The sequence below is a fragment of the Pteropus medius genome, unplaced genomic scaffold (genome assembly GCF_902729225.1).
Source record: "Pteropus medius unplaced genomic scaffold, Ma_sr-lr_union100, whole genome shotgun sequence".
Lineage (NCBI taxonomy): Eukaryota > Metazoa > Chordata > Mammalia > Chiroptera > Pteropodidae > Pteropus > Pteropus medius.
Window position 1 is genome coordinate 5,681,270 of NW_024350927.1, and position 18,127 is coordinate 5,699,396.

Here is an 18,127-nt window from a genome sequence, read left to right on the forward strand (position 1 = left end):
TGTTCGCTGGAACACTGCCTTTTGGAGCCCTGAACCACCATTTAAGAAATTTGCTGAGCCTAAGGCCACCATGTGGTGAGGCAGCACAAGGCCACACCATAAGGCCACTCGTACCTTTTCCAGCAGATAGTCCTAGCTGAGGTCCCAGCCAACAGCCAACATCAACCACCAGATAGATGAAAAAGACAGACACCGCCAAGTGATCCCAGCCATGGAATGGCCCTCAGCTTTCAGGTCTTCCTAGCTCAGGCCCCAGACATTGTGGAACAAGGATAGGCTGTCCCCCGTGCCCGTACAAATTCCTAACCAACAGAATTATAAAAATAACAGAAATGGTGGTTATATTACACCACTGCATTTGGGGTGGTTTGTTACGTACCACTTAGTAGTAACTGGAACAGCATGTAAGATTACTAGACAGTGAACATGTGTCTACTAACATATATACAGAACATGGTACACAGGCAAGTGCCTCTTAATGATGGGGGTACGTTCTGAGAAATGTTTTTAGGCAATTTTGTTGTGCACAAATCACAGAGCGCACTTACACAAACCTGGATAGTACAGCCTACTGCACACCTAGGCTGTATGACCACTGTGGCATGTGGTCTCTCATCGACTTAAATGTCATTAGGCAGTACAGGACCATATATCTATTCTGAAGTTCTCCTCTGCCTAAAAAAGATGTGCTCCATATCTGCCTCAAAGCACGTACATGTACCACCTGCAAATCCCCAGCCTAAAGTCTTTGCTGAGAAATCCCGACTGCTCTCTTGTTTGATCCAGATGTCTTTATAACGAACTCTTTTGTGTCCCAAATAAAGCAGAAAGAAGAGCCTGAAGTCATAAGAAGCCTACAATCTGCTGGAATCGCCACCAGATTGTCCCTCTGGCCTTAGGCTGGACAGGACTGACTTGGCAGGGGGCGGGACCCCTCGCCATCGACCTCCATCCACTTCCAGAATCCTTCACTTCCCTCACCTTCAGCGGGAGGTAGGTAATAAACAGTAAACCCTAAATAGCATTCACTGTGGCAGGCATGAGTTTAATCCTCCAAACAGTTCTGTGAGATAGATATTATCATCCCTTTTTTAGAGATGAGCAGGTACACAGACACAGGGGGTAAATCACTCTTGAAGGAATGCAGCAAATTGGCGGTGGAGCTTAGATTTGGGCCCAGGCGGAGTGTTCCACAGCACAGATTCCTCACTGTTGGCTGGGCTGCCTTTATCAGAGCTAATGAGGAGTTTTCAACTGACATATTTCTCAAGTCAATCATGGGATGTAAAATTCAAAAGGCACGAAAGCATATACAGTAAAAACGTATCCCTATGAAGGACCTAGGCAAATGACCGTTATATTCTTTTACCAATAAAAATAACTTCCATTTATGACGTCCTTACTGTATGCTAGATACTGTGCAATATATGTAACCTCATTTATTGTCACAATAACCTAAGGAATTAGCCCCATTTTACGGATAAAGAAACGGAAAGTCAGAGGACTTAAATACTTGCCCAAAGTGGCAGTGCCAGGAAACAGTAGAGTTAGGATTTAACTCTGATGTCTTAATTCTAAAATAACGTTCCATGGTACTGTAGCACGTCACTCCTGTAGAATGGCCAGCAGCCAGACATCACCTGGGAGCCTGTTAGAAATGCAAGATGTGGGCCACCCCCTCAAGACCCACTGAATTAGAATCTGCCTTTTACTAGGTCCCCAGGGAGTGAGGGGTCGTTGGGGGTATACACAGTGACCAGCTCCGCTGGCCTGTTTGTCTGAACTACACCTACTGTGCAGCACGGGAGCCCCACCCAAACCTCCCGAGGGCTGCTTTGGAAAGTGAAATCAGGCTGGGTGCTGCAAATGGAACATCTTTTTATTTTTTTTTTAGGCGAGGCAACCCTTGGCTGACCTTACAGATTGCAAGGACTTTGCCAGTTTACAATCCGGTATTTTTTTTTGTTTTTTTACGCCTACAGTACCTGGTCTTCCTAGGTGGTCTCCCATCCAAGTACTAACCAGGCGTGACCCTGCTTAGCATCTGAGATCAGGCGGGATCGGGCTTGTTCAGGGTGGCATGGCTGTAGACTCACATCTGTTTTTTGACTGTGGGAAATAGCACTGCTTCAGGGACAGACACACCCTGAAGTGGTAATAATAGTCATTTACAGAGGTGCTTATCATGTGCCAGGCGTTGATCTTGGTCTATTGTTAACTGGTGTATCTTCGAAATAGCCTTAAGGAGGCAGGTCTCCTTATCATTCCCATTTTTCTAATGAGAAGACTGAGACCGGAGATAGTAAATAACTCGCCCAGTCATACAGCTAGTAGAGGGAAGAAGTCTGCCCCTCATGGCAGCTTCTGGAATGACAGGCTGAGGCTGAAGTTCTGGCTCCTCCTTCGGACAGCCTCCCGCTCCTATTGTTTCTCTTTGAAGGAACTCACTCTCCATTCTAGAAGCACCTCTCCGCCTCAGAGAAAGAGGTCAAAAGATGAGAAGAACTGCATTAGAGATTCACCACCCTTGGAAAGAATTCTGAACCAGGAGCCACGACTCAGCGCCTCTTAAATTCGCAGGTGGGGGCGGGAGGAGGGCATTGATCGAGGCAGGTCTAAGGACTCTGAGTGGGCTAAGAGCTTAAGAAAGTTGATCATTTAATGAAAAGGATTATCCCCACCTCTGCTCCCAGACCTTCTGCATTCTTGAGAGAGGTCAGAGGTCAGACTGAGACCTTAGCTGTTAAAACAGGGGAGCTGTTTGCTCTCTGTGTAGGCAGTAGGGATTCAAAGCACCAAGGGGAACCCTTCCTGGATTGAGCTGCTAGAGAAAAGCAACTCCCTGGGCACCAGGCCGTATGACAGGACCGGTCGGTAGCTACCTATCATACACGTGAAAAGGCCCTAGGTTGCTAAAAATCCCGCACTAAATCCACGGGCCCAGCTTAGGGACAAAACACAAGGGCAAGAGAATCAACCAGGCCAAGCTGAGCCTATCGTTTAAAATGTAATTCTCTAAAATGTTTATTATGAAATATTTGAAATACAAAAAAGCATACGTTACAATGAGCATCCGTCTACCCACTGCCCAACTTCAGAAAAAAAATAACCGATACATTCAAGTCCCCTGTCCACTCACTCCCTGCCTCCTCGTTCTTGTATTATTCTTGAGTCTCTTTTAAAAAAGAAAATAAAGAGGGAAAAATTAAGGCTAGAAGGAAACAAACTGATTCAAATGTAATGAAAGTGGTTGCAAAGCTTTCTGCCAGTGGATAACGACTCTGTGTGGCTGAGGTGAGAGTATTTAAGAGTCGGAGGAAAAGCATAAATATAAGGTAGCTTTTATTGACTAGAGGAGAAAGAGAATTCAGCTACATGATACAAAGTTTCCAGTGATCAGATTCCAAAAATACCCTCCCTTCTGTGTGATAAGAGCTGCTGCCTCCATCAGGGCAAACAGACTGCCTCCCTACTGCCTCCCTAATCCACCGGGGACATCACAGGGGACACGTGGAAAGTCGCTGCTTCAAGGAGCTGGTGTGTGCTATCGCACATGGCCAATTCCTGGTCAGTCCCAAGAGGCAAGGGCAGAGAACTACTTCACAAGTAAGCTCGGGCTGGCTTTTTTTGGAGTCTCTTGTGACACTTTATTTGAAAAGATCTGAGCAGAAAGTAGGGCAAAGGGCCATGTAAGCAGTGCTGTGTGGCAAACGGAATGTCCTTGTCTGTGGAATCGTGGTGCGTAACACGACGGCTCTGATCTAGGCGTTGTATGAAGAGGATGACACGCTGCCGCCATGGCCTGTCCAGTTAGTGTGGATGAACTTCCCCGGTTTGGCTAAGAGTTCATAGGTGTGAGCCCCAAAGTAGTCCCGCTGAGCCTAGAAAGCGAGAGACGAGGTTGGTTAGGGAACAGTGGAGCCACGCACCCGCGGGTGCCCGCCCGGCTAACGCTTCCCGCGCCCTCCCAGAGCTCACCTGGATCAGGTTGGCTGGCAGCATCTCGTGTCGGTACCCGTCGTAGAAAGAAAGCGCGGTGGTGAAGCAGGGCATGGGGATGCCCGCCTGGACGCCCGTGCTGACTGCCCGCCGCCAGGACTCCTGCCGAGAGCAAAGCCCACCGGAAAGGTAACTGGCCCCATCGAAATGACAGATTTCCACCCGCCCCAGAGCCGCTAAGTGGAAAATGGATGCCCCGGAGTAAAGCCCACCGAGACAGTCCCCGTACCAGCGGCTCCCGGCTACGCACCTGGCAATTTTCGACGGCTGATTTAAAGAAGTCGTCCAGGAGCAGGTTCTGAAGTTCCGGGTTTCGATCAAACGCATCTTTGATCTTTCCTAGGAACACACTGCGACAATCAAGAGGGAGAAGTCAATAACCTACACGCAGCAGGCTGAGGGCCTGGCAGGAAGCAGGGAAGGAAGTGGGAAGCCAACGTATGCCCTGGGGAGGTACCAAGTCACACTTCTCGCCCCTGAAAGCTAGCTGGATGCTCGGTGAAAGTACAGAGCCGGAGTCCCAGCAGGCAAGGCGAGGGCACGGTGGTTCCCACAGAACTACTCTAAACGGTGGAGCGGAGACGCTCCCCTTAGGACAACAGCTGTACAGGAAGGAGATGCGAGCACCGAACCCTGTCTTGGCACCCAGAGTACCAGTGAGAGGGCTGACTGCACCGGTTATAGGGACCCGGTTCCCGCAGTGCCCTAAGACCCCCGCCGCCGGCACAGCAGTGCGGCGCGTCCTCCCATCACTCACCTCCTGATGATGCAGCCTCCCCTCCACATCAAGGCGATGCCACCATAGTTGAGCGTCCAGCCAAATTCAGTGGCTGCCTGTCTTAGCAGCATGAAGCCTTGAGCGTAAGAGATGATCTTGGAAGCATAGAGGGCCTGAAGGATGACACGAAGAGTTGCAATTAGCAAAGTAACCACCTGAAGCCCACGAGCCTTACCCAGCACTCACCACAGGTCTCAGCAAGGACCTGGGCGGGGCAAAGGCTGCAGATCAGACCCGGGAGCCAGGCTGGGCTCCACCCCAACCCTGTGGCCTTGGTGTGCTCTCCCGCACGGCTCCTGCCCCCCACTGCCTTTCAGGGGACAAACAATGGCTACTGCCAGGGACAGGGCCCCACCTTTCGAATGTCCTCCAGAAATGATTTCTTATCACCTTTAAACTGGATCTTCTGAGGACCCTTCAGCTTTTTGCTAGCTTGAATCCTCTCGTCCTTCAGAGATGATAAACATCGAGCAAAGACCGCTTCTCCTGCGGGGAAGATACTGTATTACCAGAGTTCACACAGAAACCCAGAAGAGTACCCAGAAAAACAGAAGAGGAGCAAGACTTTCAACTTATAAAGAGCTGAGAGACTCGACCATAGTCCACAAGATTTAACCAGGATCAGAAAGAACTTTTAGAAAAAATTCTAAACAGTTAATTTGAAAATTAAAACTCCGAGAGTCGGTCTTCCAATAGAAATACAGGGCTTCAACCACAAACATAAACTTACTCAAAGGGGAGTTTTGAGGGAAAAATGAAGCGGTGAAATGACTATTACTCAGAATTACTCGGTGTTGATCTATGAGTAAAATTTCAATTTCAACTGAGAGGACTTTAATTTTTAAATCCTCACCAAAGACTCAATTTATTTTCCTTTGACGCGCTAACTACCCATCAATTTGAAATAACTAGTACATAGAGAAGTAACACTTACAGATTCACCCTTAAAACACTAAATTTTCTAACTCCTATGCAGGTCGGCATAGCTCAGATATTGCAGGCTCGGCCGAAATGAAGCAAGTATGACAATAAAGTGAGTCGGAATCTTTTGGCTGGGGGAGGGCCTTGCCTTCAATTTGTAAAAAACACAACACCTGTGAAGCGCAATGAAGCGGGGTGTAATAACGAGGTGCACCCCTAGTTTAGTTCTCAGTGCATCCACGGTCACTGTTAGTTTCATGATTCGACTTCATTTGAATACAAACCTTTCAAAATAGCATTTTACTATTAAGACACTTAGTATCTTCATACATTATCCCTTATAAGAGACTACCTGCTAGATGACTTATGTAACTAGAATAAAGTCAGTGTCTTTGTGCCCTTGCCAGGCGCTCTGGTGGCTCCTGCAGTGCACACCATGACTTAGCATTTGTGGGCGGAAGCTTCGTAAGAACTGGTTGCAAGGAGGCAAGCATGGCGAAACCCTCGGCGTTACCCCAGGCTTAGCTGGGACGCCGACTTCCCCATTAGCTCAGCAGACAAAAATGTGCCCACCCAGGAACCAGGTCCAGCCTGCCTTCAACTGGTAGAAAGGTGCAGCTCCCGAAATGAGAGCAGGGTTCTTTTTGAGACTGTAATACTCTCCTATTTGAGTCACTAACGAATAAACTTCCCCCAACCATTGTCTCCTTGGTCCCCTGCCTCTGGTGTCACTCAGAAAAAGCAGCCAACTTCCTTGTATGCAGTGTGGGACCAAGCAGCCTCCCTCCCCCCTGACTGGGCCTTACAACCACATGGCTCATGGTAAGAGTCATAATTAATGAGGAGATCGAAGGAGGAGCCTAGGGCTGGAGAGGCAACTCGCATCTGGAAGAACAAACGAGAAAGCTGCTGTTTTATTACGGGGGACCATTCTGCTAAGACCAAGATTAGCCTTTCATTAAACATAAGAGGCACCTTTTTTTCGATCTTATCAGAGTTATCTATTTTATTCTTAAAGAACCAACTTGTCATTTTGTTAGTCCTTATTACTTGTTTTCTGTGGTTATTTCTCCTTTTTATTACTTCCTTCTCTATATGCATGTTTGAGTTTAATACTTAGTTTATTAATATAAGGTAGAAAACATGAATGAGGATTATACACCCACTTCAGGACAGTAGTGGTGAAGAAACTTAGAATATTTAGGCATTTGAAATGTACATATCTTACTTTTTGTGTATTTACTTTTTAAATATTTGGGGGGGACCTCAGCAAACTATTCAAAATTAAGTGCTGAGTACATACGCTTATGTTACTCTATAAACTTCCATATGAAAATTTCTATTAGTTACCTTGCCCATTAAAGAGATTTAGGTCACTGACTATAATTAAATCACTTAAAAATGAAATTGCTGAACAGGACAGTAACTTTGAATTTATCTCAAAGCTCCTATGACTGCGGATTATAAAGAAAAGATTCAAAAGCAGATTCAGCCTCTCTCCAACTAAGTTTTTCATACGTAGAAAGAGTAGAAAGCACCCTAAAAGCGGACGAGGGTTGAACAGATTCTAATGAAAGCCCTGGTTCTTAGCTCCAGTCTCCGCCAAGGCCGGCAAGGTCAAGAGTGAGACCAAAGGGCTCGGTGGAAGGCTGAACGTTACCGATGAGGGTGACGGGCATGCCGTACTCCAGGGCCGAGATGGCAGTCCACTTCCCGGTGCCCTTCTGCCCCGCGCTGTCCCTGATTTTCGGCAGCAAGTGTGTGCCGTCGCTGTCTTGGAACTTGAGAATGTTGGCTGTGATTTCGATCAGGAACGAGTCCAGCTCCGTCCTATTCCATTCCTCAAATGCCTTCGTGCAGACGGGAGAGAAACCCAGTTAGGCAGGGCAGCTCCCTGAACCCCTTTGTTCCTCCCGTTTGCAGACACTGCCCGGCTAGTGCGCTCAGCGCTGCGGGCCGACAGGCTGCTCCCCAGCGGGCACGGCCAGACCCATCTGCTCCCACCGGCTGAGGCCGACGCGGACCAGGGGTCGGCGCAGTCTTCTTTGGCCGGGTCCGCTGACTGCGGGTCGCCAGCACGGTTCTTCCTTCAGGGCAAGTGCTCCTTTTCCTCCTAGGTGTCCGTGCCCCGCCGCCTCCCCAGCGCCCTGCCTTGGTCACCCGATCTAAAGGCACCTCCCACACCGGTGTCCTTCTCTTCACGGTGAGCGCTAACTAGTTTTACGTTATGTATCTAGCTGTGGCTGGCCGTCTTCCTGGCTCCATGAGGACAGGGACTTTCGCTTTTTTTTTTTGCTATGTATCCTCAACATTTAGAACAGAGCCTGGCAAACAGTAAGGCACTCGTATACATAGACTGAGTGAATATATTAAATATTATGGAAACCAATTAAATAGAAACACAAAAAGAAAAGCACTATTTCTGTGAAAACGGAGTCAAATTGTTTTGGAAAGAACGATAAGGGCAAGTCAGTGAAACAAAGTAAGGGGGGATGGCACAAATTACGAGGAAAAAATGTAAAAACTCTAGGACTCTGCAGTGTACCTTGCAACTAAGTGTCTTTAGATCATGTTCCCCTTGAAATAACTGACACCAGAAATTCCAGATGAAAAGAAAGACAGCTAGCATGCTAACGAGACTATATTTAAGGAAGAGGACTTGACTGGTGAATGAATGCATATTCCTATGTTTTCGGTTAAAATAAATGTTTACCTTACTAATAATACCGAAGCATTTACAGAAAAGCATACTGATGTCTGCAGTTTACTTTGAAATGTACATAAAAAGAGAAAACTGAAGGAAGGATGGACAGATATTCGAAAGCAGGTACAGTCAAATGTTCACGGCGTATCTAAGTAGTGTGCATACGCGTGTTCACTGTCCAATTCTTTCACTGCTGCTGCACGTTTGAACATTTTCATAATAAAATGTTGGGGAAAATGCTAACTGTCAAAAGCCAGTGTCAGTCTGATCAGAAAAGAAAGCCTCTACTGCACCTCCCACATGGACAATGGGAGGATCGAATGGGACGACGTGCGCAAAGGGACACAGGGCCTGACACACAGTGAAGATCACAAATGGTGATCAGGCTTTGGGAGCTTCTGGCTTAGTGACCAGCTATCATATTTTATAGTCCTTTTACTGACAGCTTCCCTTAAATTAGGCTGAGTCCAACGAGGCCACCAGGATGACCAAAGGAAAAAGAATGAGGAAGGAGGTCCTGGCACGAGCGAACTCCTTCTCATCTGGGCGTGATCTCTGCAGTGACGCCCAGAGCTCACCTTCGCCATCTCATTATGCTCCATGCCCAGAACGTCTTTCATCAGGTGATAAGCCTCACAGATGAGCTGCATGTCGCCATACTCTATCCCATTGTGCACCATCTTCACAAAGTGTCCTGCTCCCTCGTCTCCCACCTGTTGGAGCGACAAGCCCCAAGAGGCCGTCAGAGAAGCAGATAACACACCAGAAAAACCCATATCAAATTCTTTGGCAAAGGTCCCTCTTCATACAGAAAATAACAAGTGTAAAGCAAATATAAGTAGTTTCAAAATAAGAATCACTATATAACAATTCAAAACAAGCTTCGATTCAGTCCAAGGTTATTTAAAACTACAAATTCATTCCTCTAAAGATGTTTCAAAATCCCCAAATTTACTCTAAGTAGCTATGGTTCCTTAGCCTATATTTTCCATACTTTAGCACTGTTATTAAAAAGAACTATTCCCTACTCACAAGTAAAAGAATTATTTTTCCTGAAATTACCATTTTTCTGGCAACTAGAGATTACAATGTTGTGTGATTAAATATCTTGAACTTTAAAAGCACAAATGTACTGTAGTTGTTTTTAATGGCTGAGAGATGAAATGACCTCAGGTCCCAGGTCTGGCCCTCAACCTTGAAAGCCCAGAAATGCGTTCTTGTCAGAGTCTCATGGTGGACAAGATACTGCTTTCTAATAAAGCTGGCAAGATGTATAAAATCGGAATACAGTTTATAAGTTTATGATGAGAAATTTAACTACGGATCTGAGTGGCTACAAGTATCAGTCTGATCAACAAATTCTGTCCCTATAGACAAGCTACTTAGGAAGCCCAATTATCGTTAGTGGGCAAGGAATCAGAACAAAGGGGGTGACAGGGGTCAAAAATTTAATGACACCTGTCATGTGCACCCATCTCATGACAGGATCTACCAGCCCAGCGGAGACCAGATGTGTGGCTGGCCTGAGCAGTCTCTCTTGGCAGCTACTGTTCAAACTGATAGTGTAGACACTGACACCAGAGACTTCCTCTGTCCGTTTCCACTGCTGACCTACCCCCTCTGATTTTGACACTTTCTTTGGCCATGAAGTAACATAGCTAACGACATCTTACTCCTCCCCTTCCTTCCTGCAACTTCAAAAATGAACTAAGGAGAGCCTGCTCTGCTTATGAATATCAGCTTTTCCGATAACCTGAGACGAAGCCTCAAGGTTACGGAAAGTGAACCTGACCCGATCGAGACACGTAAGGCACGTACTGATTTTGGGCTCATAATTTTGTCCTAAGCGTATCTAATAAGTTACCACCATCGTGCTTTTACTGAAGGTACTCTATTGTCAAGGAATGAAAGTTCCCCTCCCGATCTTTCATACGGACGAGAAAATGACTCAACGCTCGAAATCACAGCACTGGCCCCTCTTGACCCCAAGTGGAGTCTGATTAAAGTCAACGACCAGTTCGGCTGCTATTGCTGACGTCACCCAGCACTGTGAGACCCAGGAGGGACGACTCCCTCACCCCTCATGTGCCTCACTCTTGTTTCTTCTCTACTTTTTATCTCATATAAAGTATAATAAAAATAGCACATACAAATGCTTATATAAAATGGAAGGGGATTAGCAGCTAAAGAGATCTCGGAGATCATTCGGTCCAAGTCCTGTATTTTATAGGTAAGAAAGCTGAAGTCCACCTAGGGAAAGCGACTTGCCTGACGTCACCCAGTGCATTAACGGAAAGCCAGAATTACAAGTGAGGTCTCCGAAGCCTACTGTTTTTTCATCCACAGTATGGACTGAGGCTGTGATAGGGATAAAGTTATTTTCATGGCAACACAAAATACAGGAAGGGGAGGGGTGTGTGAATGAGCCTAGCCATGTTTATGTTAAGGGCAAAGGCCACAGCTTACCCTGTTCCAGCAGAGTCCCTACCAAGGCAGGCAAAAAAAAAAATTCTTTCCTTAGCCATGAAAAAACATGGCTTAAAATAATCTTATTCCACCTCATCCTTCCTGTTCCTTTTTAAGGACTCCATCTTTTATGATTTGAGGAAGACTACCTTTAGGACCAACCTCAAGGCTATGCACAGTCAATTAGGGTACAAGGATGTGTACCATAAGCACGCATTTTACGCCTCAGCTGTGCTAGCGACTTAAGGATTGAGATGCTAATGTCACAAAGCCAACCGGTCCTGTGCACTTGCTCAGGTCCACGGCCATGTTGCCAGCTGGCTCTGCAGAGGGGCCCAGCACTTGCCCAGTCACAGCAGGGTTCTCCGGTCCCCACTTTCGCAGCGATGCCCTGGAAGATTGTCTTGATGTGGGGCCTGTGGAAAGGAATCGCAGAGTTTAGCCGCTGAGACCTCAAACACCCATGGACCCCCACCCATGCTAATTTTTTTTCTTTCTAATGGGGGTGGCAATGCCCACAAAAAAGTGATGAAGTGTCTAGTCCTCCAGGTGAACGGGTCAGAAGCTGCAGACTACCGGATCTGAGCAGAGAGACAAAGAGGGGCGGGGCGGAAGCTTCGCCGAAGCTCCGGAAGAAACGTCTACTGCGCTGTCAAAGAAGGCTGTAGTCCCCACAGAGAGCAACGCGAAAGTTCCTGCAGGGACTCGACTATTAGGACGGATGTTATCAAGTACAGCTCCATTCCAGAGAGAACCGTGCATGTTTCCAAGAGCTACATCATCAGCATTCAGAGAAAAAGCAGCTGCTCTTCGTCGCTCCCACAGCCTCCGAGGAGGAGGATGTTATTTAACTCCTGATGCTTTTTCCTTACCGTTCTCCTCACTATGACCAGTGAAGGCCTCTTCGCCAAGTATTTGGTACAGATACAAAACCTGACAGGGCTGTAAAGTTAACCAACGCTCAGGATCAGGGGGCTAAGACACCTATATTGTCAGCTTTAGAATTTCCCTGAACTTTTATTGAGTGTTTCGGGTAAAATGCCATTTCCTCTTCCACCAGACCACACGAGAAAAGCGAATGAATAAGCAGCTGGAGCACCGTGCACATCAAACATTCTCATGTGCAGTCTGTGTTCTGTCTGCATTTCTAAGAGCCCGCGGGCAAGTACTCTGAGATAAAGACCTTTAAGTTTCTGAGAAGCAAGGGCTCTACCTCTAGATTTAACGTACTGAAGAGAACCCTAGACTGACTCATCAGAGAGGTAATTTAAAGAATAGTCTTCCCCAGTAAACCTTTCACCTTTGGGAATTAGGTTTGATCACTCCTTACCTTAATGCCTTCTAAAATTCTAGCATGTTTAGAAGTCAAATTATAACTAATTTAGAAAAGAATGTTTCCTTTCCACGTCTCCCTCAAATGGGTCCTTTCCTGTTTCTTAAACTTCTGCTCCATCTCCCCGTCTGGCTTTCTCTTTTACTGCAGTCTCTGCAACGCCGTTTCTCCTCGGTTACCTATGATGAATTACTTGAATCTTTCCATTTTGATTCTCCATCCTGCTCACCGCCCCCATCCAGAGTCTTTTTATCATCTTCCTTTACAACTTCCCCTTCTATGGCCAACGCTTCCCCTTATGCATAGCACCGTGAACGGTGTAAAATTTGTTTTTTCCCAAGTCAAATAAAAATCCCTCCCCGCCATTCCTAGGGACAAAAGAGGCCCCATCAGATTTTTCCATTACTCACTATTATTAAATCAAGTTATTTTAAGACTAGACATCAGTTAAAGGGGCAGACCTCACTCCTCCATCCAGACAGCACACAGGACATCGTCTGAACTGCTTCCTCAAAGTCCCCAAACCCTTTAAGCCTATTTAGAACTTCTATTATCCATCTTAGTGGGAATAATAGGAAAAAAAAGGCGAAAGAGGAATATGCACATATATTATATCAAAGCAACAAAACGCATAGGCAAAATATTTCCAGCATCTCGTATCTCCAACACTCAGTCGTCCCGGACATCGAGGGGGCAGCACTGCTCACGGCTCACTCATCCTCCAGGTGCAGGCTCCCTCATGCGGAAATGGGGCCAGGTTCTGGTACTCACCAGGCTTCCTTGTTCCCTCCTGGCATAAGGGATGGGCCATACCGGGCCCCGTCCTCTCCACCACTAACTCCGCTCCCCACAAACAGGATTCCCTTGGCCTTGAGGTCTCGACATCGTCTCTGTGTGAGAGGAAAAATAATTTCATGATGCTTTTATAAAGTAAGTTTCTCCCAATGAATGAGAGTAACAGGGACAGGTATGCAGAGCCCGCATTTGACAGGAAACGATGCAAGAATCCGAGCATAATCTGATCGTTAAAGAAATCCAAACTCCTCAGGTCGGATTTCCGATGTCCGGGAGTTAAAAAAAAACCCACGGAAGTTTAAGATAGCAATCCTGTCCCTGTCCCCAAGGGAAGTCATAAAGCCAAACGAACATTCTCATTTCACTGGAAAGGACCTTGCACGATCATGCAACGAAGAGTTGGTTTAATACGAGCACGACGGCCACTGCGCGGCGCTTCGGGCCCTGCAGGGACTTTTCCCAGCACACAGGGCCACCAGTTCAGCTGCCCTCGGCCTCGCCAGACGCGGAGGCACCATGGGCTGGGGGGGAGGAGGAGGAGTCACGCCTACACGCTCAGCCTGTGCTGTTTAAGTGGCGGTCGTCCTTTTGAGTTACGTGTGACTGATGAGCCCCTCGCCCGTCAAATATGTCTCCGCAGAAACTGTGGGAGCTGCTGCACCAGTTCCAGCCCCCAAGTCAGCACCGCGGAGGGACAGGCCACTCTTCTGTCATGTGTGCAAGGCTGACACCTTTTTCTAGAATGTCCTCAGAACACAGAAGAATTTGGACTGAAGAATACTTACTGTGGTATCCCTGTATTCAGAATTTCCTCCATCAATGATGATGTCGCCGGTGTCCAACAATGGAACCTATAACCAGATACCAGCATTAAGGTGGCCCAGACACGTGAAAGACCAAAGTAAAACATACCTCGGCCAATTAAAACAAACAAGAATTCATCCCAGAAAAGCCTAGTCTAAAAGTATGTATTACTGAATTTTCAATAATCCTCTGTGACTAGAGCTAGACCCTATTTACAAGATCAGCCTAGCAAACCCAGTCAGAACTCTCCACAACTGAGATTCCTCTTAACTAAGATTTTACCACAAACAAAACGTACTTGGAAAATTCTGCATTTCCCACGCGTACCACCTGCCTGGTTTATATTCCCAAACAGGCCTTGAACATCTTCCTGTGGTGTGCCAGTCGGACTGCTTTATCATTTCTTGCTCCGTGCCCCCCACAAGGTTTCAGTTCACAGCACTTAATGTTTTCCTACGCTGAAGAATAATCTACTTTTTTCCAGTCCATCTTGTCTCTAGTTAATCATAGGCGGCCTGACAGTTGGCTACACAAAAAGCTTACTATGTCTTCTTATCATGTTTTTCCTTTCTAGGTCATTTTTTTCTTAAAAATGGTAGCATACTGATTACAAATTTCCTGCAGAAACAACCCGTGTTAACACTGCTCGAAATGTTCGTCCCCTGCCTTTGTTTATTGTCACTACATTTCTCACAAGAAAACATTCCTTCCAAATGGCCAGCGCCTTGGTTTTCAGAGCTGTGACTGTACTCGTTAAGTATCTAAAGAAATGATTTCCACTGGCTCCCCTTCACCCATGCGCATGATTTTTTTGGAGGGACGAGCACCCTGAGGCTGCAGGGCACTGGCCATGAGGTGAGGAAATCCCCCTGCAGCGAACACAGTCCTCTTCCTAGACAGGCTGAGGGAAGGGGCCGTAAACACCTCCCGGAAACTATCGGAACAGGTAAGAGCTGCTGTTATCCCCACCGGTGGCTCCTCTGCCAAGCCATCCCAGTGGGCGAGTGGCCATGCGTCCTTCGGTGGGAACAAGTTGGGGAAAGGATGGCCAACAGGTAAGTGTGAGATAGAATGTTGATGGGCCCACTGTCCCCTAGCCTTGGGGTAGAGGGATGGGGAGGAAAGCCTTGGCGAGGCATCAGACTACACTTGACTGTTAAAGAACCACGAGCAGCCCCTACATGACGCCCGCCCCACATGGGCCGACGATCGGGGTCCAGAATGGCAACTGAGGCCTGCCTCCCAGAGACGCTCTAGGAGACTCAGCACCAGGGCACCCGGCAGGGCCATCGCGGTCCATACTGGTTTTCTTCCAAAAAACATATCTTTGCTAAAGCTAAAAACTGGTACAAAATAAGGACCCAGTGTGTAGCTGCTAGGGCTCCCTGAGAAGATCTCTCGTTATTTATATTAAATTATACAATGATTTGGGAATTGTTGCCTTACAGGAACACGGAGAAAAATGAAATCTATTTCTAAATTTGGACACTAAGGTTATTAGTGAATAGCACTAAATGATCATAATACGCAATCAAAATTAAGCTGTTTTGAAGATCAAAGACAGAACCCACTAAGATTCCTAGTCATGCGCTGCATTACGATGTTTCGGACGAGGCTGGACCACTTGTTCTACGGGGCTCCCATAAGAATACAACGGAGCTGAAAAATTCCTAGCGCCTAATGAGGTGGCAGCCAGCGTGACATCACAGTGCAATTCGTGAAGTGTTTGCGGCGATGCTGGTGTAAACAAGTCTGCACTGCCAGTCGTATAAAAGCGTAGCACGTACAATTATGTACAGTACATCACACTTAATAATGATAAATGACTGTTACTGGTTTGCGTATTTACTGTACCATACTATTTATCGTTAGCGTGTACTGATCTGATTAAAAAAAAATTTATTGTAAAACAGTGTGCCGTGTCATGCCAGGAGCCTCACACATCTTGCATCTCTTGACGGCATCACTGTCTCTCGACGACTTGATCTCGTGTTGTTTTGTGCACTAACATGCTGTACAGGCTGCAGCAGGAGCAGCAGGCTACCCTGTACGGCCCAGGCGTGCCAGAGGCCACACCATCTTCCAATGATGCACTTCTCAGAACGTGCCCATAGCTGACTGGCGCATGACTGTGTTGTTTCTAATGAATTCTTCTTGAAATGTCTCTCAGTGTCCTCAGAATCTTATAGATAAGGAATTATTACCACCGGAGGATATGCCGTTACTTAATTAGTACCAATTAAGCAATTACTTTATCAGAACTGGGCAGTTCATACTCAGAAGCTGAAGGGAGAAAAAAATTTCTTAAGTAAAAAGAAGTGAAACAGCTAAAGGAAAAAATGTGGAAAGTTTTGTCACATGAGCAGCAGCTGGGAGCAGAGATGACCTCACCAACTTTTCAACGAAATCGTCAACAGCCTGACCAGCCTTCACAAGCAGTATGACCCGCCGAGGCTTCTTCAGCTTCGAGACCATCTCCTCCAAGGAGTGAGCACCAACCACCTTGGTTCCCTTCGCCTCATTGGCCAAGAAGTCATCAACTTTGGAGACCGTCCTATTAAAAGCACAGACCTAAAAGGACAGAAAGCCGATTAGGGGATCCACGACATTCAAGACCTTCAGACTGTGGACTACGTGACAATGAAATTTCTCTTCGGCCCAAGGTTTTGGGGAGGTTGCCTCTGCCTTTGCCCTTCTCTACCCACGTTCTGATCAACCACTCTAAAGTTAAGTTTAGTAGATGAAATGGCAGGGAACTACAGCTAAGCAAAGGTCAACTACCCTGGCACACCAGGCGGGAGTCTGTCACCAGCAGGTTAGAACTCAAATCTAGGAACCAGCTGGTTCCAGACTCGTAGCTTTTGCCACTGATAACCCTTGTGTCCACATATTTATATGCAATATTATTTGCATATTTATATGCAAACTTTTCACTATCCTCAGCTCTCATTACGAGATAAAGTTAGAGCTCCACACACCCAGCAGGATTTCTCCTCCTCAAATACTGATGGGCTTATTCAGGCTGCAAACCTTACAGAACTGACAAGGGTGTTTAACAGCACTCTTCCTCACAGAATTATGAAATTGGCTGTCCCAACCCACACGTGAAGTGGTGCTTCTCCTTCCTCGGCAAAAAACGTCATAAGCAGCAACAGAGCATATATAAAGAAAAGTATGTTTTTTGTTATATGAGATCTTTGAAATCACAGGTCAATCACCAGTACTCAGGCTAATGTACACCAAGATCCCGTAAAAGAGTGTGTCCCTTGTGACTTACCACAAAGCCGTGGTCATTCATGTTCAAAATCAAGTTCTGACCCATGACAGCCAGTCCAATCAGTGCAATATCAGCTCTGAAAGACCAGAAAAAAGAACAAAGAAAAATGTGTCAGTTCCACTTAATCCAAGTCAGGACCCAGAGTTTCCGAGCTTTTGCTATGATTAATAACTTGTTTTAACTTTTCCTCTGTTCGCCTACTCTCACACTTTAGAACCCAGGTATGCGGCCTTCCATGAAACTTGCACAGACCACCCCACTACTCTGTCACTTCAAGGGACCTCAAGTTCTCTTGAGATCAACTAACCATGCACGTACGAGGGTATTCAGGGCATGGAATCACGGCACGTAAGCGCTAATCTATCTGGCAATGATTTGTTCCAGGAGTCCCCCTCCCCTGCAGCGGGGAGAGGCCCCTGCTGGCAGAGCCGCCGCCGGCCAGCCCCCCGCCCTGCAGACCGGCCCGGCTCCCCACTGGCCATGCCAGCCCCCTCGCCACCCTTTCCAGCCGCCGGGATCCGCCCGGCGCCCGCGCTGCCGCGAGGAGCACACGGCGCGGCCCCAGGGAGCCGCGAGGCTGCGCGGATGGCTCGGGATCCGGGGCCCGGGCCCAAGGGGGCTGAGACCCCGCAGGCCTGGGATTCTGGGCTCCACGAGGCCGGGCTCGGGCGCCCCCGGGGCCGAGGCGACGTCGGGGGCGGCGCCGCTCTTCGGAAAGTCCCCGGCCGCCCGTGGGCCGTCACTCACTGGGCCATGGCGGCGACGGCAGACCCGGCAGGAGCGAAGAGAGGAGGAGGGAACTGGACTCGCGGCTCGGGCGACCGAGACTGAGGCCCGCGGTGGGGGTCTCCCGAGGCCGCGGCCCCGCCTGCCGGCGCTGACCAATCGGAAGGACGGGGTGGAGCCGTGCAGACACGCCATTGGTCCTCCCTGGCGCCTGTTACACCACCCGAGGCAGACGGGCCCGCCCCCCCCGGGGGGGGCCGACTCAGGAGAGCGCCGAGCACATCGATGGCACCGCCCCTGCGCTGGCCGCGGCGCGCGGACCGG

The 18,127-nt window shown here is 47.7% G+C and overlaps 1 protein-coding gene and 1 pseudogene across 1 annotated transcript; both read right to left on the bottom strand.

The window, feature by feature from the left end:
* Positions 1 to 1,973: 1,973 nt before the first annotated feature.
* Positions 1,974 to 2,092, bottom strand: LOC120585911 (uncharacterized; annotated as a pseudogene).
* A 1,233-nt stretch (positions 2,093 to 3,325) lies between these two features.
* On the bottom strand, positions 3,326 to 17,921 carry LOC120585832 (6-phosphogluconate dehydrogenase, decarboxylating). The gene is made up of 13 exons (XM_039842260.1): positions 17,825 to 17,921; positions 17,078 to 17,153; positions 16,192 to 16,371; positions 13,782 to 13,847; positions 12,973 to 13,091; positions 11,215 to 11,284; positions 8,981 to 9,115; positions 7,359 to 7,548; positions 5,133 to 5,263; positions 4,757 to 4,890; positions 4,250 to 4,349; positions 3,979 to 4,101; positions 3,326 to 3,881 (listed from the first exon to the last, which is right to left on the bottom strand). The coding sequence occupies exons 1-13, from the start codon at positions 17,830 to 17,832 to the stop codon at positions 3,762 to 3,764; spliced, it is 1,452 nt and encodes a 483-aa protein (XP_039698194.1). The 5' UTR covers positions 17,833 to 17,921; the 3' UTR covers positions 3,326 to 3,761.
* Between the last annotated feature and the right edge of the window lie 206 nt (positions 17,922 to 18,127).

Bases quoted from the DNA above. Each gene is read 5' to 3' on its own strand.
- LOC120585832 (XM_039842260.1), bottom strand. The intron at 11,285-12,972 runs GTGAGTACCAGA...TCCTTTCCACAG, and splicing joins GGAGGGAACAAGGAAGCCTG to GCCCCACATCAAGACAATCT. The intron at 9,116-11,214 runs GCAAGTGCTGGG...TCGCTCCAACAG, and splicing joins GAGAACCCTGCTGTGACTGG to GTGGGAGACGAGGGAGCAGG.